Source organism: Perognathus longimembris, chromosome 4 (assembly GCF_023159225.1).
Source record: "Perognathus longimembris pacificus isolate PPM17 chromosome 4, ASM2315922v1, whole genome shotgun sequence".
Classification (NCBI taxonomy): Eukaryota; Metazoa; Chordata; class Mammalia; order Rodentia; family Heteromyidae; genus Perognathus; species Perognathus longimembris.
The window spans coordinates 6796746-6819573 of record NC_063164.1 but is presented as its reverse complement, the minus strand read 5'-3'; the positions used below and the strand labels follow the sequence as shown (position 1 = coordinate 6819573).

General features: G+C 48.9%; 2 protein-coding genes across 8 annotated transcripts in view; both read left to right on the top strand.

Moving 5' to 3' along the window:
* LOC125350216 (nuclear body protein SP140-like) overlaps nt 1–14261 on the top strand; it is a 35378-nt gene extending 21117 nt beyond the window's left edge. The window contains exons 10-17 of one of the 2 annotated variants that reach the window (XM_048344557.1): nt 547–689; nt 1734–1781; nt 5066–5110; nt 10364–10479; nt 11258–11363; nt 11626–11703; nt 11903–12046; nt 13259–14261. In XM_048344557.1, the coding sequence (XP_048200514.1) occupies nt 547–689; nt 1734–1781; nt 5066–5110; nt 10364–10479; nt 11258–11363; nt 11626–11703; nt 11903–12046; nt 13259–13366 (788 nt within the window). In that variant the 3' untranslated portion in view covers nt 13367–14261. The remainder of the gene's footprint in view (nt 1–546; nt 690–1733; nt 1782–5065; nt 5111–10363; nt 10480–11257; nt 11364–11625; nt 11704–11902; nt 12047–13258) is intronic. The other variant, XM_048344556.1, reaches the window with a different exon arrangement.
* Nucleotides 14262–20751: 6490 nt separating this feature from the next.
* Sp100 (SP100 nuclear antigen) overlaps nt 20752–22828 on the top strand; it is a 58306-nt gene continuing 56229 nt past the window's right edge. For all 6 annotated transcript variants that reach the window (XM_048344554.1, XM_048344552.1, XM_048344550.1 and 3 more), the window contains exon 1: nt 20752–20828. In XM_048344554.1, coding sequence (XP_048200511.1) covers nt 20797–20828 — 32 coding nt within the window. In that variant the 5' untranslated portion in view covers nt 20752–20796. The remainder of the gene's footprint in view (nt 20829–22828) is intronic.

The following is a 22828-nucleotide window of genomic DNA, read 5'->3' as shown; positions in this document are numbered from 1 at the left end:
GAGTCTCATGGGTTTTCCTGCCTTTGCTGGCCTCAAACCATGAACCACAGTCTCCTGAGTAGCTAGGATTACAAGTGTGAGCCACCAGTTCCTGACTTAAAGAAAAAACAAACAAACCCTCCACAATTTATATTTTGCCATAGTTGCTGGTGAGCTTGTGCATTACAGAATAGCCGCTGAGATCTCAACCTCAGCTCGGGGAGTCTGTCCCCGCTTCATGCTGCCCTAGGGCCCTCTATTCTGTGGACAGCGCATTGAAGTCCGTTCATCCTTTGCAACTACTTGCTTTTCCTTCGGTAGACGGTTTTGAAATGTGTTTTCTGAGGTTGCATTCGACAGTTGTCACTTTCTTCATGCATAAAGATTTCTGGAAACCTTATTTCAGGAGACCTTCAGATTGGATCTGCGGTACCTGAAGTCTGGGAGGGGAGGCCTGACTCGTCCGCTGTTGACCTTGAACTTGATTTGGGGATGTGGGTGGTTTCGGGTCTGGGGTGGTAGGAGACCACAGGTCTGACTGCAAATCAGCTTACCATGGCCTTCCAGGAGCCTTGGTGAAATGCATCCAGAGTGAGGATGGCGACTGGTTCACTCCCACTGAGTTTGAAGTCGAAGGAGGCCATGCGAAATCCAAGAACTGGAAGATGAGCGTGTACTGCGGCAGGTGGCCCCTCCGCAAGCTGATGGAGGTACCTTCTTTTGTGGCCCCATAGTGAGAAGGCCACCATCCGTCTATCATAGCTGAAGCCAGCGGGCTTTCCTCTCACTGAAAAGGGAGAGGCCCGCATGCACAACCAGAGTACAAAGCAGTCATTAGTTCACTTTCAAGTTAGGCTCATTGGTTCTGTTTCAAATTCTAGACAAGGATGCGGTAAAAACTTTGGAAGTGATGTTCAAAACACTGCTTTTGTTTGTTTTTTGGTGCCAAGGGGTGGACCCCAAAGCCTTATTATGCTATATATGTATGCGCTCTACCACTGAGCTACACCCAGCTCCCTGAAACACTATTTTGGACAACCATGGGCTTTGAAATGATATCACTGCCATTTCACTGCATATCTGTACTCCACATAGAACGCTCACCTCAAATATGCCATTCATTTGCTATCCTAGACCTTATCTCTCCTAGTCTGTGGCTGAGACCCTGCTTACACCCCTTTCCTCGCTGGGGCTCAGGTAATAGGGTGCCAGAAATGAACGAAAGCATCAGATAACTGAATTTGAGTCCTGGTCTCAGACAAGAGAGAAAGAAATGGGGGTGGGCAGGGGAGAGGGGGAAAAGAGAAAAGGGAGGGGGGAGAATTCCCTTTCCATGAGTCATCTTCTGTAGTCCTTTCTTGATTTGTTACCTTTGCATGCCCCAAGTCAAGCTGAGTATCTGACATCCAGTAGGTGTTCAATAAACGGGTGTGTGTGGGTGTGGAAGTCAAGTATGAATGACAGTACAGAGAAAGAGAAAGAGGTAAGCGATACAGGAGATTGTGAAGGGAAACCTCTCAGGACTGAGGAAAGAAGCATCAGACAAAGAGGAAAGGTTCTAAAGATGACTCTTCCACCACCATTGGCTGAAGTCAGCCTTGAGGCAGGTAAGGAGGGATGAAGCCTCATTTTGACACCTTGGAGTTGAACGGGAATATACAAACAGAAATATTTGGGAAGAGGTTGAGAAATGCCAGATTCACACAATGGAAACACAGATTAACCATTTAATGGAATTTTTTTTAATCTTTCAGGAAGGATTTCTATGTCATCCTCCAAGAACATATCCCAAGAGGAAAAAGGTGGTTATTATATAACTTTCTACAAGTTCTCTTCCTGTAACTGCTTTTACATGTACAACATTTTATTTTATGGCACCTCCATTGGGTAATCACAATTGCCTTCTACTTCTTTACCTTTATTTCTCAATATTATTATTGTTAATTATTATTATTATTTTGGCATGTGCCTTCCGGACTGTCACTTTCACGGTTATGTTGTATGTAAATCTAGGTCCTCTTTGAATGTTGATTCATTTGAAATGGACACATGATAAAGAGACACCAAAACAAACCTCACCCATGGTTTTAAGCAAAGGATGTAGTTATATTTTGGGTAGCAAATTTAGAAACGTGAATGTAATTATGAAATTCATATAAGCATACTTTAATAAGGTAAGAGGATCAGTTTCAACTCAAGCCCAGATTGTCCAAGATGACTTTATTATTTTGACTTTCATAGAATCTGATGGAATCTAAGTTTGCCCACAGTCATTCAGCTGATTGTAGAACAACAGACAGCTTCTGTAGGATGCATATGAAACTGCCTATCATTTTATGAGCTAGACAACAGAGTGGAGTTCTTCTCTGGTCCCTTCCACTGTCTCCCTCCCTGCAATGACATGGTTGCCCAGACATACAGAGTCCCTTCTCAAGGGAGGATTGCTTGCCCTTGGTGAGGATAGTGCTGTTGAGAAGAAAAGCCTTCAGAGACATGTCCTGGGGAGAACGGACCTGGAAAGATTTCTACTTGAGCTCCAGCAGAGGGTTTCTGTGGGCTTCCTCTTATCTGAGAGAGTGATTCCTCTTTCCATGGAAGAAAGCAACAAACATGCTGAGTGTTGAATCAGGACATGGTTGACAGTGTTTCCAAGACTGCATGTGCGAGGCACCCAGAGGAAGACAACCCAGATAGGGGAAGTGTCATTCTTATCATCTACAGACATCTATCACTGCCCACTGGGCCTCCTATTCCTGTGAGGACTTCATATTCAGGCCTCTACATAATTGGTGATTTGCATTATAATCTGGCTGGTTTGAGCTCTCAATCCCTGGGACATTTCCTGAAAGGAAGCTGTAATTTGACTGGTAGCAAGAACAACAATGTAAACCGGGTGCTGGTGACTCACACCTGTAATTCTAGTTATTCCAGAGGCTGAGATCTGAGGGTCTCAGTTTGAAGCCAGCCAGGGCAGAAAAGTCTGTGAGACTCTCAAATTACTAAGCACAGGCCAGAAGTGGCGCTATGGCTAAAGCAGTAGATTGCTAGCCTTGAGCTGAAGAAGCTCAGGGACAGGGCCCAAGCCCTGAGTTCAAGCTCCAGGACTGGCACACACACACACACACACACACACACACACACACACACACACGCACACAAATAATTAACAGTGTAGATTATCCAAATGAGCTGGAAATTTCCAACCAACAGAATTTGTCCTTATTCTTGGGCAACTCTCCCAGTAATAAGGTACTGTTGTATTCTGTGCCTCTATTGGCCAGAACACATCTCCCCAGAGTGGCAGAACCCAGACTCCATTTCTATCTTTGTAGATCCTTAGTGCCTCACAGAGCCTCTCTTTCTTTATTCTTTTTTCATTATCCTTAAGTAGTCAGAGCTTCTCTTTCAGAGAATCTGGTATCTCCATCTACACACATTCCAGTTAATGACAAGACCCCTTAAACTTTAAAGGAATTAATACATTCACCAGAACAATCTTCTTTTCATATGCTACAGTTTATCGAAGAGACTCCAATGATCTCCTTTCCTAAATGCAAAAGCATTCATTTATTCATTTATTTAATGTGTAATAATACCAATGACATACTAATTGTTTAATGGCTGTTAGAGAAATTTGCACGTTTACAATTTTAATTTACATAGTTATAACTTCATATGTACGATTTCATTGTATACATGAAAGAAAGAATACGAATGGAAGATGGGGGGAAATTCTAGACCAGTCAGTAGTGGGCAGTGACATAGCCACCTCTCAGGTAATTAATTGTCCCTTGGAACACAATTGTCTATTGCCATTGTGCCCTAGGCTAATGAGGCTGTGCCTTAGAAGAGAGGGGTCCCACGTTATTCTACTCTATGTCTTAATATAACCTTTCATGTTTCCTTGCAAGTCAGCGGGTCTGGCAGCTTGACCCGTGGATAGCCCAGAAAGGAAAGTGCATGTTAGGAAAAGTGCTAAGACCCTGGACATGTGGATGAATTTAATCTTTAGGACTGCATCCCTAGGAGAGATACAGGTGGTGCGGGGGGGGGGGGGGGGGCTGTTGCTCTGCGGGTTCTGTGGGTGTTGGAGCTCTCATTGATGCCTCCTCAGGCTGCTTCTTACTACAGCTCCTTTGAGTGGGCTGAACTATCATGGGTGACCAAGCCAAAGGAGAAAGGCTGAAGGCCTTTGACATATGAGGACAAATAGACTTTCTCCAATTCAGTTGGGGAAGCCAGTCCTGTTCTACAAAGGCCCACTCTGAAAGGCGGGGGGGTGGGGTGGGGTGGTGGTGACTTACTTTGCGCTAAGCAGTGGTTCATTGGCATCTCTTGTGTTCTCCTGGTAGATACATAGGTTCCTAAAATCAAGGCTTTTCCCTTTCCAAGAAAAGCTAGATTGATTTAAGAGAAAAACTTTATATAAAATAAAATGAACAAATCTTTAAGTAGATAAGGATTCATGAACGGGGCAAGAATCTGCTGGGAAGAATTCCTGTGTGCTCCTGCAGCTGCATGAGCCCTGAGTTTTTAATGTGCTGAGGTGGAAGTAAGGCTAAAGGAGCCATTGATTGGCCAGAGGGGAAAGATGCTAGTTAGAATTAATTGGTGGCTAGTTATGGTTAATATCTCTAGTTTCATTTTACTGCTTATATTGGGCCCCAATTGCCCAATAGCTTCCCAATAATTAAAGTATTTGTGGTGTGTGTGTGTGTGTGTGTGTGTGTGTGTGTGTGTGTGTGTGTGTGTGTGTGTAAGCCCTTGAACTCCAGGCCTAGGTGTTGTCCTGAGTCTTTGCTCAAGACTAGCATTCTACCACTTGAGCCACAGTGCCTCTTCTGGCTTTCTGGTGGTTAATTTGGAGAGGAGAGTCTCACAGACTTTCCTCTCTGGGCTGGCTTTGAACTGTGACCCTCAAATCTCAGCCTCCCCATTAGTTAGGATTATAGGCTTGAGCCTATCAAAACATTTTTAAGCAATTATTTCTAAACAACTATTACAGCCCTCAAAAGGCAACTGTTGAAATAAGTAATTTATTCGAACTGCACATTCAATATTTTCATTCAGCCTTTTTCATTTTCAGCAGAAAACAACGGTATGTCACAACCAAACCCTAATTGACCCTGATGTAAGTACACCCCAAAAGCCCGGGCCTTTTCTGTGTGTCTCGCCTGTGCCATGGCTGCTTTTTTCCCCGGTGCAGGCTCATTCCCACTTGGAGAGCTTTGCTGCATGCGTGGAGCAGGGAAGACAGCAGCGCCCTCTAAGCCACGTGCATGGATCTGGGCTGGGGTGTCTCTGCTGGAAGGGCCTTCCCTGTGTTTCAGTAAAGATCTTCCCCTGCCCTCATCTTCCTCAAAGGCTGGTGAGGCAGGGCAGTGATCTAGACCGCTGGCATCCTTGGAGATGGAGGTTGGCGCGGGAATGGGCAGGGCTGGCTACAGAGGAGGAGTGAGGAGCACGTTGGAGAGGAGGAAGGCCTTTGCAAGTGGTCAGTGGACTAGAAAGGGAACTCCCGGAAATCCACTCCCAGTTACGGGCCAACCTCACTATGGTCTTGAGCATCCGCCGGAAGTAACAGGAGCAGTTGGTGAGTTCAGGTGCAGCTCTGTCCTTGGTCCTGCAGGGAAATGCAGAGCAGATGGGCCCTTTGTAGAGCCTGTGTGACCAGTCTCAAGGGAGGGAGACCAAGCTGGTTAAGGCAGAAACCATCAAGGAGCAAACCATGGTGCCTTTTCCTCCAACTGCTTGGCTGGTACTTGATGAGGTACAAAGGATTCTCCCTCCAGCCCTGTCCATCCCCTGCTTGTAATATGGCTGCTTGCTTTGGGCTCTTCCAAAAGCAAAATCATACCCGATTTCTTTCATGGCAGGAAGATGGATGTTTTAGTCAAAGTCAGCTTGTGAGAAGGGCAGTCGTGTGGAATGACATGCAGTGTGATACTCACAGTCATACCAGGAGAAGAGGAAGACTTGAGTAGTTTACATACACTGATTTCCAAAGCAATCTCCAACAAGATTTACATCTTGTCCATACTTTTCCTCCCACTCCTTCTGAGGGGGCCTTTGGGAGTCAGCCAGTCCTGACACCCCATGTTTCTGTGACTTACGGGGCATGGTGTAGACACAGACACAGTCTATAGGGAAGAGAGGGCAAATTTCCAGCAAAGCCATCTCACCCTTGTTAATGATCTTCCCTCAGACAGACAATTATGCCAATGGCAATGACAACTGATAGCTCCATGTCTCAATCGCCAGACTTTGCTCAGGCTAAGCTTCAACCCGGGCTGCATGCTGGAATCACCTGTAGCACTTTGAAAAAGTGGATCCCAGCCCTAGAGGTAATTCTGATATAATCAGTCAGGGCAGTGACTTGGTCTTTATGACTTTATAAAAAGAAATCCCCCGGATGATTCTGATGTAGAGAATGACCTGTTCTGTACTTACATAATACCAATTCCTCATGGTACTAATGACCCACAAATTAAAGTCTCTGGTGTTGGAACCAGGACATTTGTCATTTATAGGCCCTCTACAAATACTTCCAAAGGGGAGCCAGGCTAAGAAACTTGAGTCTAGTGCTCTGCTTGACTTTTTTGCTCAAGGCTGGCTCTCTACCACTTGAGCCACACCTTCACTTCCAGCTTTTTGCTGGTTAATTAGAGATAAGACTCTCAGACTTTTCTGCCCTGGCTGACTTCAGAGATCCTCAGATCTCATCCTCCTGAGTAGCTAGGATTACAAGCTGAGCCAGCAGTACGTGGCTAAGAACCAAACCCCCTCTTGTTAAAAAGATGAGGGACCCAAGACTACACGAGGGACTCAAGACTGGTGATCTCCTCATTCTGGAAACAGAAGTCAAATGCTTTTGTGAGAGCGCAGATGAAGATAATTCACAAGTCTCTACACTGATGAGAAGAAAAGGGACCTAAAGGCCCCATTCCAGACTAGCCTCAGCTCCCAATGGAGATGAGCTTAAAGATCCCCCCATGGAATTTACAGGGAGCTTTTAGTGAGAAGTTTCTTGGGGCCCCAAACTTACCCATCTTTTTTTTAAATTAATTTTAAATTTTTAGTTTATATTTGGTTTTTCTATTTTTATTATTTACATTTATTTTTACTTCTTGCATATTGATTATTTTTACTTTTGGTGATACAGGGAATTGAACTCTCTACCACTGAGCTATGTTCCTACTCCACTGCTATTTTAAAAAGCAAAATAAGGGCTGGGAATATGGCCTATTGGCAAGAGTGCGTGCCTCCTATACATGAAGCTCTGGGTTCGATTCCTCAGCACCACATATATAGAAAATGGCCAGAAGTGGTGCTGTGGCTCAAGTGGCAGAGTGCTAGCCTTGAGCAAAAAGAAGCCAGGGACAGTGCTCAGGCCCTGAGTTTAAGGCCTAGGACTGGCAAAAAAACAAAAAACAAAAAAACAAAACAAATTTACCCAGCGAAAGTATTTTCATCCCAAATTCCAAAGCAAATCTCAGAATGATTGCTAATTTCTTTTCAATCTTTGATACCTTTTCACATCCCTAGAGAGAACACAGATATAGTCCAGAATATTTTAGTCCACTGCCCCATTTCTGATCGTTGTGTGTCACTAATATAGCTAGAATCTAGGCCTTTTGTCTGTGGGAGGAAGGCCTCCTTCCTCTATCCATGAAGGTGGAACCCACCAGGGTTTCCTCCCCAGCCTTGTATTCGGTGGGCATTGCAGGAACACAAGAGGCACTGCAAGAAGCTTGAACGTTAGCGTCCATTGTTCTAGGGATGATCTGGATTTGGGAAATGAGAGACAGGACAGAAGCAGGCTGGATTTTTCTGGTTTGTGGTGGATGGAGGACGTGTCATTAAATGGAAACACTAGGGAAAGAACATGCCAGAAGCTGGGGTGGGGCAGGAGGAGAAGCCACATGCCACAGGATGCATTTGAGTTATGCTATGGAGCCCTGGAGGCCACGTGGGATAGAAATGTTGTTCCCTGGGAGCTGAGGACCTAAATAGGAAACTACAGCTTACCAGTGACTTGGACCGTGTGGGACAGACCTGTGGCCAGAGACAGAAGTTCAAGGAATCCTAGCCTTTAACTTTTGAAAGAGGAGCCAGAAAGGAAAGGAGAATGGAGGTGAGGCTCATTGAGTGACACCCCCCCCCCAAAGAATGATGCCACAGCCCAAGTGTCTTTTTTCTTCGGCCGTCATGATGGTTGAATTCAGGGCCTTAAGCTTGCTAGGCAAGCATTCTACCCTATGAGGCACCCCTGTAATGCATCGCTTATTTTCAAGGTAGAGTCTTTCTCTGTGCCCAGTCCATGTGCTGGGCTGGGCTTCTACCACTGTGCTCCCCAGCGTCTCAGAGGACAGGCCCACACCGCCACACCCAGCCCTTGGTGGAGACTTCGGCCTCCATCTGTAATCCTCCCATCTCTACCTCCCAATCAACCAGGGTCACAGGCTTGAGCCACAGCACCCAGGCATCTTTTGAACGCGAAACAATGGTCCACCCCAGAGAGGAGTTGACCCTCTCCCCTCTTTTCAAGGACTTCCTTCCCCTCCACCACCACTCACTCGTCAGTGGGTGGGCCAACCTCCAAGTCATTCTTATATTCGTCTCCACTCTACCTACTGTATGGCGTAGACAGAATATTTCTGTGCGGAAGTGGACCTCTCACTCATTTCTCACACTGTTTCTACTCTCTCCGGAAGGTGGGCTCAGGAGAGCACATGTTCCTGCAGATATGTCAGTCATGCAGATGCTTCCTGATGGGTGGTTCACGTTATTGCCGATTATCATGCAGGAAATAACACCACCCATCCCTGAGGGAAAGGGGAGCTGACTGAATAACTCTGTGGCCCGCAGGGAACTGAAAGCAAGCTATTCCAAGTTAAGCAGAAGTGACACATGGTCCTCTGAGATGCTTTTAGCAGAGGGGGAAACTTACAGATAGGTCATTTAGTCCCTCCCAATTTTGTTTTTATGACTGCATCTCCTTCTGTCGCTCATCATCTACCTGCCTCAGCCTCCCGAGTGTGGGCACTGGCTGCCATTCCACTGAGGCTCTCCCAGTTCTACCAGATTTCCAGCCAGCATATACTATTGAGCTCTGCCTTTAGTCTTTATGTAATTGGGGGGGGTGCACTCCAACATGTTGGGTTTAGCGGGTGTCCCTTAATATGCCAAATAAGAGACAGGTATCGATGAAGGGCAGCAGGAGGAGATTCATTACATAGTGCAGACCTGGCACGTTAGGCAAGGCAAGCACTTCAGTCTATCTTCGGGGTGCAGACAGGAGTTCATGTTTGAATAGAAGAATTCGAGGGAAGGGGACAAAAGCTATGGATACTTACTAAACCATCCTGGCCAAAGCAGTCCAGGGCCTCCTATCTCAGGACTGGTGACTCCATAATAAGTGGATGCAAATACTGTCAAATTTTAACCTCTCTAGTGAAAATTAAATTTGAATAAGGTCTTCCGTATTGTGACTTGAAATATCCCGTATCTGTTGATTTGGGCAAATGGCCCCATTCTTCTTATGGGTCAAAGCTCCAACTCTTTTATGACCCCAGAGGGTAAGGGTAGATTCTTGGGTGATTGCCAGGACCACATTTCTAAGGACATTGGAGAGGGTACTTACTTCCCTACCTCGTGTGCTGATTTTTCTAGCGTGGGGAACCTTCTGTCAGGTCTGGAGAGCTAGGGTTCTGTATTTCTTAGCACCTATTGGGTCATCTGCACCATAGACGCCTCTCCCAAAGCCTAGGGCCCTCCCAGCACAGAACACGGAGTCCAAGAAAACAAGTTTTCTTCCCTCTGAATTCTATTCATGATGAGTTCATGGATAAGACTCCATCATAGAGATTATTGCCGCCATTAAACAAGTCTTAGCGCTGAAAAAAAAAAAAGACTCCATCATATTAAATTCTCTGTAAAGCACATTTTGAGGAGTCAAATTCATCTTTGTTGAATAGGCAGATGGATCTAACACTTTATCTCAGGAGCTTGTTTTCACTGCAAGATAATAAGATTATTCAGATTCTGATTAAAAAAAACATCTTGTTCTGTTGATGGCCTCTCTGTGTGAGAATCTAGGCTTTAATTTTTTTTTCTTATTTTCCTTTTTTTTTTTTTCTATTTGAATCTATTTTGTAGTAGGAGAGGCTTTGAATCTCTGGTTTCATATGGAAAAGGTTTCTCGTGTGACGCGGGGCTCCTTTCCCCCAGCCTTGACCAGGGGAATATCCTTCCACGCTCTTCCTTAATACCCTAGAGAAGAGATCGTGTCCACGCAGATTCACACAAACACAAAGGCCCGTGTGGCGGTGGCCTTGTAGGGCTCCCGCATCCCGGTGCTGTAGGTTTTCTTTTTCCCTTCTAGCTGAAGAACTCGAATGAATGTGAAGTGTGTCGCAAGGGGGGAACACTGTTCTGCTGTGACACCTGTTCCAGAGCCTTCCACAAGGACTGTCACATTCCATCCGTAGAAGCTGAGATGTGAGTGAGACAGCCTCCTCCTCCTCCTCCTCCTCCTCCTCCTCCTCCTCCTCCTCCTCCTCCTCTTCCTCCTCCTCCTCCTCCTCCTCCTCCTCTTCCTCCTCCTCTTTGGGATCCTTCCTCCCGCATGCGCATTGAGATCCAGCTGTTGTCAACACGTGTCCTTGGAGTTTGCTTTCTAGAACCACCATCTTTGAGTAGATCCCCTGGAAGATGAGTCTGAGATGAAGTCTGCAAGCCCCATGGTTTATGGTGGTGTGTCCTCGGGTTTTGGGGGACAAGGGCGGCCACAGAGTGTGGGGAAAATCACTCCCCCACACTTCCTCTGGGAGGTAGGGACACTTTCCCTAGGTACATTGAGTGTCTTTCCTCGGAAGTCTCACGGTTTTACTCCTGTTCACGGGGCTGGGGACTGGAAAGGCCAGTTGCCTTTGTTCTTGTTCAGGAAAGAAGGGAGCCTGGCTTCCGCCTCCCACCAGGTCGCAGTGGGCTCCTTGGAGGCCCAGCACCCCCGGGGTTCAAAGCTGACTTTCCTACCTCGGGTCTGGCCCGCTGGCTTTCTTGTGCCCTCCACAGGCAAAGGAGAGCTCGCCACTTTCCTTGCCACCGTATTCCAAGGACTGACCCTCGGTGGTTGACACTGATGAGGGGGAGCCCACGGCCCGGGCCCCACGTGGAGGTCTTTAGACACAGCTAAGCCCATTGGCCAGCAGCAGCAGTGAAAAGTGGCTGTGTGCAGGGGCCTGGCTCTCTGCTCACCTTCTGTCTGACCTCTCAGGACCCCTTGGAGCTGCAGCTTCTGCAAGATGGAGGCCTTAGGAAGCCAACAGACTCACTCCGAACCTGAGATCCTGGAGAGGCAGATGCAGCCCGCTGAGCAGCTGGTGAGTCCAGGCCTCCTTTCTCCTGTGGCCCACACGGGCCGGAAGTCATGCCAGCAGCACCCTGGACCAGCCTGCTGGGCTGGGGACACCTCCCGCAGGCAGACGGCACACGAGAACCTTTCGGTAGAAAAATAGCTCGGCCAGTTCAAGCCCAGCTCAGCTCCATGTGCTGAACCATGCTGTTGGGGGAAGCTTCTGGAAGGCATGCCTGTGGACTCCTCTTGCTAAGCTGCTTTTCATTGACCGCCTTCTTCTCTTGCAGAAATGTGAGTTCCTCCTCTTAAAGGTCTATTGCTATTCCGAGAGCTCCTTTTTCACCAAGATCCCATATTATTATTATGTAAGTAAAACAGCGACTGCCCTGCCCGAGGTCACGTGACTCTCCCTCGAGCCCTCACGTGATCTGTGATCCTCATCCCCTGGGTGTCAGAGCCCGAGCTCTGCTATCCTTCCTTCCCTGTTGGATTTTGTGGGGCTCCACAGAAGCTGAACCCTCACTATGCCAGTAGCTTTCCCATTGGTGTTTTCTTTGTCATTAGATTAGGGACACTTCCACAAGCCTGAAAGAACCCATGTGGCTGGACAGAATCAAGAAAACGCTCAGTGAACGGGGTTACCCCCACGTGCAGGGGTTTGTGCAGGACATGCGCCTCATCTTTAAGAACCACAGGGCCTCGTACAAGGTAAGCGGCTCTCCTTCTAGCTCCTTTGCCTTCCACGGGGGCGCGCCACGCCTCATTTTCTGGTACCCGGAACACCGAGTTTCCAACATCTTCCTATAGCAAAGCTGCACAAGCAATTTTCTGGAAGTGAGTGATTTATTATTTTTTTTTCAGTTTCAGGCATAAGTAATAGTGAGTTTGAAAGTGACCCTGTACTCTCAAAGCTCAAGTAGAAACTGAAGTCCTTTCTACTTTTCCACAGTTAATCTGTCCTTCCTTCCTTCCTTCCTTCCTTCCTTCCTTCCTTCCTTCCTTCCTTCCTTCCTTCCTTTCTTCCCTCCCTCCCTCCCTCCCTCCCTCTCTCCTTCCTTCCTTCCTTCCCTCCCTCCCTCCCTTCCTCCTTTCTTTCTTCCTTCCCTCCCTTCCTCCTTCCTTCCTTCCTTCCTTCCTTCCTTCCTCTTTTTTCTCACTTCCTCTCTTTCCGTCTTTCTCTCTCTTTTCCTTCCTTCCCCTCCCACCTCTCTCTTTCATTTGTGCTAGTCCCAGAGCTTGAACTTAGGATCTAGGTCCTATCCCTGAGCTTTTTTTGCTCAAAGCTAACACCCTACCACTTTAACCACAGCTCCGCTTCCAGCTTTTTGCTGGTTATTTGGAGATAAGAGTCTCAGGGATTTTCCTGCTCAGGCTGGCTTCCAACTGTGATCTTTGGATCACAGCCTCCCGAGTAGATTACAGGCATGAGCCACCATTGTCTGACTCCCCGCACTTAGTCATAAGGTCATTTTGTGCTTCTGGATTTCCACCAGTGAACATTCCCAGAAATCCCAGACTGCAGTTACATGGGAATGGGCCATGTAGTTGACAGAGACCATTTGAGAGGAATAGAAGCCACAAAAAGGAGAGATCATTGATCCCTTCTTGTCCTCTTGTCATAGCTGAACTATTAGAATGAACACTGGTGTCTAACTCTCACTGAAATAATTAACCAAAGTCCCACAAGCAGCGATCCTCACGGATGTCGGTGAATCTGCATTTTTGTCCCTAGTAAGAAGTAACCATGTTTGTGGCATAGCCCAGTTCTTCCTAACTGCATGAGTTTTTAACTTGGTTAAGTGTGATTTAGCATAAGAGACCGGGTCATCCTCAACGCCAAGTTGGCTGATGGCACTGACAAGGAGCATTGTCATGTTTGACTCCATTATGGTTGTTTGTTTGTTTGTTTGTTTTCTCCAGTACCAAGCATTTGGCCAAATGGGACTCAGACTGGAGTCTGAATTTGAGAAGACTTTCAAAGACGTGTTTGCTATCGAGGAAGCAAATGAGAGCTGCGCACTCCTGTAAGCAGACGTTGCTCAGTGTCCAGCACCGTCTCCTTTTCTCCAGTCACCGCGGTGGCTGGCTGCTAGCTGCAGGGCCCCAGAGGATTCTCTGGATCTCACGGAACCAGCTCCAGGTGGAGGCAGAGGTTCTACTCCTGTGCTGGGGGCCCAGGCTGGACCCCAAGATGGCATCAGATGCTGCTCTCTGCTCCCCCAAGACCGGGCTGGAGAGAGTCCCCAGCCGGCTTAGCTCCTTCTAGTCTAGTATAGGGCCCCACATATAGGGCCACAGCCCCCTTCTCCTGAGAGCATTCCACAATAAATCACGGACTCATGCAGCTTTAGCTTAGATTCTGCTTCTACAGGACTCATAATGCTCTTCTGGAGTATAAACGCTAAGGCTAGGATACTAGAGTTTCCATCCAACTGGTAATGGATGAACTAGTACTGGTTCTTGGGGTGCTGTAAAAGTACAGTTTCACCTGAAAAAAATTCACCTGCAGGAAAAAAAAAAAAGAAGCAAACAAGCTATGTATAGATAAAGAGGGTTACTGGCTGGTGAATGTGTTGGACATTTAAGAAGGGAGGAAAAGAATCTGTAAGAACTGTGAGATCAGCACTTAGCTATTGCTAAATCCTATGAATGTATTGATAAGAGCAAATAACTGGCTTGGGTCAAATTGATCACATAGCCGAAGGAGAAAGACTCTCCCTCACCCACGCAGCTGGGGGGCAAATTGCATGGAAGGTGTGTTGCAGGCTCGGATTTTAGGAATGGCAGAACTCTAGAGAAGACAGCATTCTATGGGTTGCACACCAGTGCCTCATACCTAGAATACTAGCTACTTAGGAAGCTGAGACAACATGGAGAAAGACAAATCTAGGAGACTCTGCTCTCCAATTAACCTGCAAAAATCCAGAAGTTGAGTCATAGCTCAAGTGAGAGCCATGAACAAGTGAGTGGGCCAAATTGTAAGGTCCTGAGTTCAAGCCCCAATACTGACACACACACACACACACACACACCACCACCACCACCACCCCCCCTCCCAGAACTCTAGTATCAGTATCAGGTGGCCTCTTATGCTAAAACCAGGGCCACGAAACTCCAGAATGGAACTTTTGAGACAGATACATATGAGAGCCTTGCATTTGAGCTACCCCCTTAAACCCAGTGAGTCTGCAAATGTCCCCTCTTGCCCTTTGGAAGAGAGAGGCACTCCGTTCTCCTTCTGAATGAAGATGATGCAGGGGTCTCTCAGTGTGACCCAAATAGACAAATCCCAGGTGGGACTAAGATAAGAGAGGCTTTCTACTGCCAAGTAGCTGCAGGACTAACCAGCGGGGCTCAGTAAGCACTAGAGGACTGTGTCTGGGAGTGGATTCCGGGTCAAGAAAGGGGAAATAAGACACTGGATTAGGGGGGAATTATCAGTACAGGTGCGGAGTTTCAGCAGCTTGGGAAAGGCCCATGGTGGTGATTCTAGCATGCTCCTAAGTTGCCCTCGCTGGCTCAGTATAGCTGCAGTGCACATTAAATGAGGTGGATTGGAGATGCAGAAACTGTGGTCCTCGACTCTGGGTGGTGGTAAGGAGAACCTAGGGAAGTTGGCATGTTCCTATAGCTTTGCTTGGGGGTGACAATGCCCCTTGGTGGTCACAGAGACATGAACAGAAGGAGCACGCTGCCAAGGGACACTAGCATCCTGACTCTCCTGTGGAGTTAGGGTGACAGGAGGAGTGCTTCACAGAACTGGGTTGTGTGATAAATAGCAAGGGGGAAGGAAAGATTCCAGAACACTAGAATCCAGATGGCAGCCATTTAACTGGTCAGAGCAAGATCAAAAGCATCTGCACGATGAGCAGCAAGGTTAGCATGGGAGTGGGGAGGGAACCCTCGTCTGTAGGTGTCTGTGAAGATGGGTGCTGGGATACAGGAGGCCGGACAAGATGGGCTTCAGCAAAAGAATGAATGGAAATGAACGGATGGAAATGAATGGACAGCAGGCCGGGGTCAGCACTGCAATGGAAAGCTCCTTTCCCGCTTTCCAGACTTGAGCCGGTTCTCATAGGACCCCAAACCCACCAATGGGAACGAGAGCCTGCCCGCGGGAGGAGGGACTTTGCAAATAAATGTAGCCTGCCGCCCTCCGTTCTTCCCGGCAGGGATCTATAGCCATCCCTCCAAATAACCACGCGCCAGGTAAAGGTCTTGCAAGGGCTGTTGAAGGCAGTGTCTGGCCTGGCTCTAACGCTTGAGACCCTAAGTACATCAAGGTCCCTGGGTTAAGTAGCTTGCGTGGAGTGCAGAGAATGTCCATCTCACAATGAGTCCTTGGATGCAGAGCCGTTTCCCCCGTTCCTGGGAATTGACAAGAGACGAGCGTCACCTACAGAGATGCGTTTCCATCATCCTCCCCCATCTCTCCCACCCCCCCATCCCCTCAAGTTACCTGGTTCCATTTTCACATACACATATTTCATATTCACATTGAATAAAATGATGGCATCCATCCACCATTCCTCTCTCCATTCATCTGCCTGCCCTCCTTTACCTTCCCCCCTCCTGACCATCCCACCTCCAGCTTCCTGGTATTCATTGTGCTAAGATGTCAGTGGTTCAAAGGCACGTGGGCACGCTCGTCCTTGCACAAGTCACTGATTCTCCCTCTGCGCTAGTTTGGCTTTCATAATGCAGATCCTGATATGTGACTCACTAGAGTATTGTGAGAACTGATGAGAATTGATTTTGCACTTAGAAAGTGTCTATCTCCATATACATTGCATAAATAATAACGAAGGAGCCCACCAGCCTCAGAAGAGGAATGCAAATATCTTGCGTTCTGGCCACCAAGAAAGACCCAATTTATCTAGGTTAGCCCAAAACAGACTTCCTAAGTTGGATTCACAGCAGTTCAGCCCGAAGCCTGAGGTGCTGAGCTACAAAGAGTCCAAACCAAAGGAGAAATCAGAGCAGCTCCATGATTTTTTCCACCAGCAACACAACTGGGCTATCTTGTTAAGGATATCAATGAATGGCTAAGAATGTTGGGGAATTGTTATTTGATTGCTTCGTTTCTTTGCTTCTGTTCACTTGTATGGTACTGAGGGATCAAACCCAGGGCTTGATGCATGCTGCTAGAAGAGACATCCCCAAGCCCCAGTCGTTACAACTTCTCCATCTCTGGTCCATCCCCAGCCGCGCAGTTTCCTCGGCCCCATCTCGCTGTGTTGTCCAGCCCAGCCCAGCAGACCCTGTGAGGTTCATCAGGAGACCCCAAGTGGAGGGAAGGCCAGACCCCTGTGCAGCCGTAGCTGCATCCTTGTAGGGGTAAGGGCTGTGTGGAGCTGCCTGGTTCCAGGTCTCCACAGGAGGGCAGCAGGGCTAACAGCAGCGCTCACACACAGCAAGACACACAGTTACACGTGCACACGCCCCAAGAGCCCAAACAAGGAACTACCACAAAGGCAGAACTGGCACGGTGTTCTCTTTTTCAGTCGAGGAGGCAGAACTCGTAGGTAACAGCTGGGTGAAGGTGAGACAGTTTGCTTCTAGCCCTTCTAGAAGCAGAGCACCCCAAAAGATAGAGGAAGATGAAATCCACCCCAAGGGAGACTGGGGTATGAGAAGCTGGGGTGGTCTTGAGGGCATTTTCTGAAGCTGTCAGACTTCTCTTAGAAATTCATTCTATACGGGGTGCTAGTGGCTCAGGCCTGTAATCCCAGCTATTCAGGAGGCTGAGATCTGAGGAGTGCAGTTCAAAGCCAGCCTGGGCAGTAAAAATCCATGAGATTCTGATCTCCAATTAAATATCAAAAAGAAGTAAAGCTGTGGCTCAAGTGGCAGGACACTAGACTTCAGCAAAAAGGCTCAGGGACAGCACCCTGATCCTGAGTTCAAGCTCAGGACTGGCACAAAAAGAAAAAAGGGGAGGGGGCTGGGATATGGCCTAGTGGCAAGAGTGCTTGCCTTGTATGCATGAAGCTCTGGGTTCGATTCCCCAGCACCACATATACACAAAACGGCCAGAAGTGGTGCTGTGGCTCAAGTGGCAGAGTGCTAGCCTTGAGCAAAAGGAAGCCAGGGAGAGTGCCCAGGCCCTGAGTTCAAGCCCCAGGACTGGCCAAAAAAAAAAAAAAATCTGTTAATGGCAAAGAAAAAAAAAGAAAGAAAAATAAAAGCATTCTATGCTATCTTTTTTCTTTTTTTTGCAACTCGTTCAATATTTCTATTTTATCTAAGACTGACTCAAACTTAGTACCTGACTCTCTCCTGGTTTTGCACTTTTTAATTCTCTAAAATTACCGTTGAGGGCTGGGAATATGGCCTAGTGGCAAGAGTGCTTGCCTCGTATACATGAAACCCTGGGTTCAATTCCCCAGCACCACATATACAGAAAACGGCCAGAAGTGGCGCTGTGGCTCAGGTGGCAGAGTGCTAGCCTTGAGCAAAAAGAAGCCAGGGACAGTGCTCAGGCCCTGAGTCCAAGGCCCAGGACTGGCCAAAAAAAAAAAAAAAAATAATAATAATAATAAATAAATAAAATTACCATTGAGTGATATCTCCGTGCTTGGAAGAAATCTCAGGCTCCCCTGCAGGGCGCCAAGGCAAGGGAGGCGGGCAGATCTGAGCATGTCAGCCTCTCGGGAAGGGGAGAGGGCAGGGCCACCCTCCAGTCAGCCTGCAGCCCTCGGAGGAGAGAGAGGGGGAGAGAGGGGGAGAGAGAGGGCTCCAGGAGCGGTGGGCGGCCTGCCTCCCTTCTGAATTGGATCGCAGGTCCATTCATCCTCACAAGCTGTGTAGCACTAACAGTTATGCCACCGTGCTGAAATGTGTTCACTTCCGTGCTAGATTTCCAGGTGTGTGAGTAACCTTTTCTGTTTCCACCAGGGGAGCCCAGAACTCGGCGGCAAGGACATCTGTAATGCCCCGAGTGTCCGCTAGAGGGGAGTGGAGCTTTGGTTGAAGCTTCGATGTGGGAGTCCAGGTCCCTCAAGGCACACCTGGCTGAACCTGGAGCAGAAAGCCAAGGGCTGCCTGCTGGGTGTCACATGGCTGGCCCCACTGCTGGGGGACCCTGGCAAAGAGCCACGAGGAGTCATGAGGGGCCCCAGGGACTCTGGTGTAGCCCGTCACCAGCCCAGGGAACAGAATCCCTATCCTTGTCCACGTGTGGATACAACAGAGGCTGAACTAAAGGACTTGGGTGGAGGGGACCAGAGGTGGGGACCCAGGGAGCGGCCTCGGGGGGTGGGGGGCAGCCTCCCCCCTCTGTCCCTGAACACTCCTCCGGCATCGGCTCACCTGAGCTCAACACAGGGGTTATTCCACAAGGAACAACCCAGAAAGAAAACTTGAGGAAGGAGCGAGGCATGGGCTTAGACAGAGTTAGAGGGTCAGAGGACACCCCACAAAAACCTGTGACCCCCTTTTCTCCACCTCAGTTCTAAACCAACTAAGAGATGGGCCAAGAGGAGAAATGAAGGGAACCGACTGTGAGATGAGGGTCCTGGTGGCAGTAAAAGGAGCCTTAAAACCCATGTCAAACTTGGGCTCGCCGACATAGCCTCCGGCTGCTTCAGGGATGGGGTCCACCCCAGCCCCACACCGCTCTTCCGGAGTGCTTGGACTTGGAGAAACTGAGTCCTGGCCTTCACAGTCAGGACGACTTCAGGGAGACCCCGTAAGGAGCCGCCAACCCTATCCATTTAGTCCCTGCCGGAAATGGTTCCCCCAGGGCCAGGGATGGACTTGGGGTGCTGACCCCTGAAGCCCCTCCAAGGAGAAGACAAGGCAGGCACCGGCTGTCCGCCTCCGCACGGGGCAGGAGGGTGGCCAGGTCCCTGTCCTGATGCCCCCAGGGGCCACTGTGGTGGCAGCTGTCTCCGGATCCAGCTGGGAGATGGGGCCTCTGGTCCCCAGAGCTGCCCAGGTTGGGATATGAAGCCACTCTGGGTGAAGCTCCTAGCTGGAGGGATGTCCCAGGTCCCTCCTGCCCCTCAGGACGTCTTCAAAGCCCCCTCGGGGGTGGGGAGGCAGGGGCTGTCCCTTTCCATCCTCTGGATCACACACACAACCCTGCTTTTTCTGCAAGGACCTACACTTTCTTCCTAAGCTCTCCTGGCTCCTGGGAAGGATGGCGCATGCTCGGCTAGCTCTCACCCCCATCCCAGGGGAACGGAGCCGCCCCAGCCTGGCAGTGCCCACCCGTGAAGAACCCACCCCGCCTGCAGCTCCTTAGCCCCGAGCTCTGGTGCTCACCTCGGCAGACCCAGAGAAGAGCCATGCCCGCCTCCAGGCCCACCTGCTGCCCAGGGACAGGGCCTTGCTTTACCAGTTTCTCTGCCCCACAGGGGGAGGGAGAGAGAGAGAGAGAGAGAGAGAGAGAGAGAGAGAGAGAGAGAGAGAGAGAGAGAGCAGGCAGACAGACACAGAGACACACAGAGAGAGACAGAGAGAGACAGAGAAAGGATGAATCAAGTGAGAAAGAGACAGGGACATAGGAAGAGAGAGAGAGAGAAGGATGGAAGGAAAGAGAGAGGAAGAGGAAGGGAGGGAGGGAGGGAGGGAGGGGGGAGGGAGGGAGGGACCCCATGTGAAGCAAGTGACCCAGCCTGCTGGAGATGACCCCACTTTCCACAGATTCCGTCTGTCCCCACAGACAGGCCTCCCATCATCATCCACCACCCCTGGCTAATTAATTGTAAAGCCATTTAAGCCCGGACTCCTGAACCGCTGTCCTTGTGACAAGGGCCCAGGTGCCCCGGGGAGGTCTCTCTCTTTCTCTGCTGTGTCTGATGCCTGGGACTACGGAGAACCTTTGCAGCCCCCATCACCCCTGCCCAGGTCCCCCCTCCTCCCACAGACAATGCCGGGAACTTCAGCTCTGTGTGTGTGTGTGTGTGCGTGTGTGTGTGTGTGTGTGTGTGTGTGTGTGAACTGGATTTCCTCTCTGGGTGGAAAGATTAGCCCCCACCCCCTTTCCTTCCCACCTGGTCGGCGCAGGCGATCACCCCCACCACCTCCAGCTGAGAACAGAACCGGTTTGCTTTGAGGGGATCGTCTGCTGTCTGTGCAGAAACAAGGCGGGGGGGGGGGGGGGCTTCTGGATCAGGCCCTGCTTGTGTCTGGTGGCCCCTCTGGGCCCCTGCAGGAAGTGGGGGAGCTCTTCCTCCCCCCACCCACCAAGCAGAAGAAATACTTTCACTTTCTTTTCCCTGTTCGGAAAGGAGATGGGGCGGAGCCCTCTCTCGGGTCGGGCTTCCTGCTCTGGGACGGGGCAGCTGCTACAGACTCAGGGACGCAAAGAATCAGAGGCCCACGGCCCAGGCCCAGGCCCACCGCCCAGGCCCACCGCCCAGGCCCAGGCCCACCGCCCGGGCCCAGCGCCCAGGCCCACCGCCCAGGCCCAGGCCCACCGCCCAGGCCCAGGCCCGGCTGTGGAAGGGACCATGGCAGGTGGGGACGGCAGCCTCCGCGTCAGGTGGGTCTCCCTCCCTTGTCTTTCCCCCCGTCGGCCTGGCTGTTCCGCAGTTAGAGCTGCTCAGCCGTCTGGGGCTGGAGACCCAGAGGAAGGGCGAGGGTTTCTGACTTCCCCGTGGACCTGCACACGCTCTCTGGGCCTCGGCCTCTGGATGGCTTCCATAGCGCCCACCGGAGACCGGAGCTGAGCCCGTGGACGCTGACCTCGGGTGCCCGGGCTTCTACCTGTCCTAGGCTGGCTCAGGGGGGGCACCGGGCTACCCCAGGCCTGGCTGGCTCAGGGGGGCACCGGGCTACCCCAGGCCTGGCTGGGATCCCAGCTCTCCCTCCAGGATTGTGTAGCGGCTGGGGTGTACATGCCAGTCCTGGACTTGAACTCAGGACCTGAGAGCTGTCCCTGAGCGTTTGTGCTGAGGGCTAGCACTGTGCCACTTGAGTCACAGCTCCACCTCCAGCTTTTGGGGGGTTAATAAGACTCTGGTAGAGTTTCCTTCACACTACAGTCCTCAGAGAACTGTGGGCACCTGGCTTCCTCCATGATACGTGATCAAAGGAAGAGAAAGCCTTCCACCAAAGCCTAGCCTTTAAAAACCTTCACTTTTGTTTCATTTTTGCTTTTAGCCAGGATGGGTTATGGAAATCACCAATGGTAGAAATTCTCTTTTCTCCAATAGGAGGAATTTTAAAAAATGCTATTTGGAAATAATGTTAACAACTTAATATTTATATAAATAATACCTTCACATTGGTTTATTTAGTACTAACACGAGGGCTTGAACTGAGGATTCTGTGTTCTTGCTTGGGTTTTTCACTAGAGGCTGGTGCTTTACCACTTGAGCCACACCTTGGCTTCTGGCTTTTTGCTGGTTCATTGGAGATAGACAGCTCAGTCTCCTGAGTAGCTAGGATTACAAGCCTGAGCCACCAGCTCCTGGCTATTAGTTTTGTTTTTTTGATGCAAAAGAAACACAGTGTACAATCTTGTTCATGAAATTTCAAACATTGTACAAGTATAGAAAAGGGGGGGGGGGAATTCCCTTTCCCCATTTGCCCTGGTTCTGGATGTTTCTGATTCCAATCCTGTGTAGAAGTCTTGAGCCCATCCTTGCTTACCTTCTTTCTGTGTGTTTACATAAATAACTTCTCGTAAATATCCAATAGGTGTGCTCCTTTTGTAATACATTGCATGGTATTGCATATGCTGTTTTGCAGTTTGAGCTGTAACTTGTTTTAAAAGTAGAAATCTTAAAGAAAAAAACCACACAAAAAACCTCCTTTCTCTTAATACTGGAACATCTGTGTCCTTTTAAACAGCTGTATGCTAGTCCTAAGGATTAAAATATATACTACAATTTTAAGCCAGGCTTGTTTCCCACAAGCTATAATAACAGTGATCATATTTTCCAGTTTTTCAGATGTGTGCACCTATTTGTCTTATATCATAAAAAACAGGACTCAAGCAAAGGGAATTAATATATCTCCCCCCCCCCCCAAATCAGATGTTCTTTATTGAAATAGTTCTGCTTGTGCTTCTTAACTAGTAGGGCATTCCACGGCACCACTGTTGATGTCATCTATGATGTCATGAGAGTAGCAGCCATCAACATTACACCCTACAGACTGGGCTGTGCCCAGGATCTCCTTAATGGTTCCAGAAAGTTCTCTGTAGGGTGTAATTTTGTTTGGGATTCTGTTTGTCTTCACTTATATTTCTCATATTTTCTTTCTTAATTCCTTACCTAAACCAGTTTGAAGTATTTGCTCTATTTTAATGTCTTAATGCCTTGATTTAAAACCTTAATTTGTCAGTACTTCTTTTTTTCTCATGCATGCGTTTTAGGCCATAAATCCTCATCTCTGAGCCACTTTGGGAATGTCTGGCTGTTTATAAGTAATGCTTCCATGGGAGCTATTATGCTCATTAACTATTTCTACTTTTAAATTTTGGTTTTCTCTTTAACCGAAGATGTTTGGTAGGAGCCATCATGTTTTCTCAGTAGA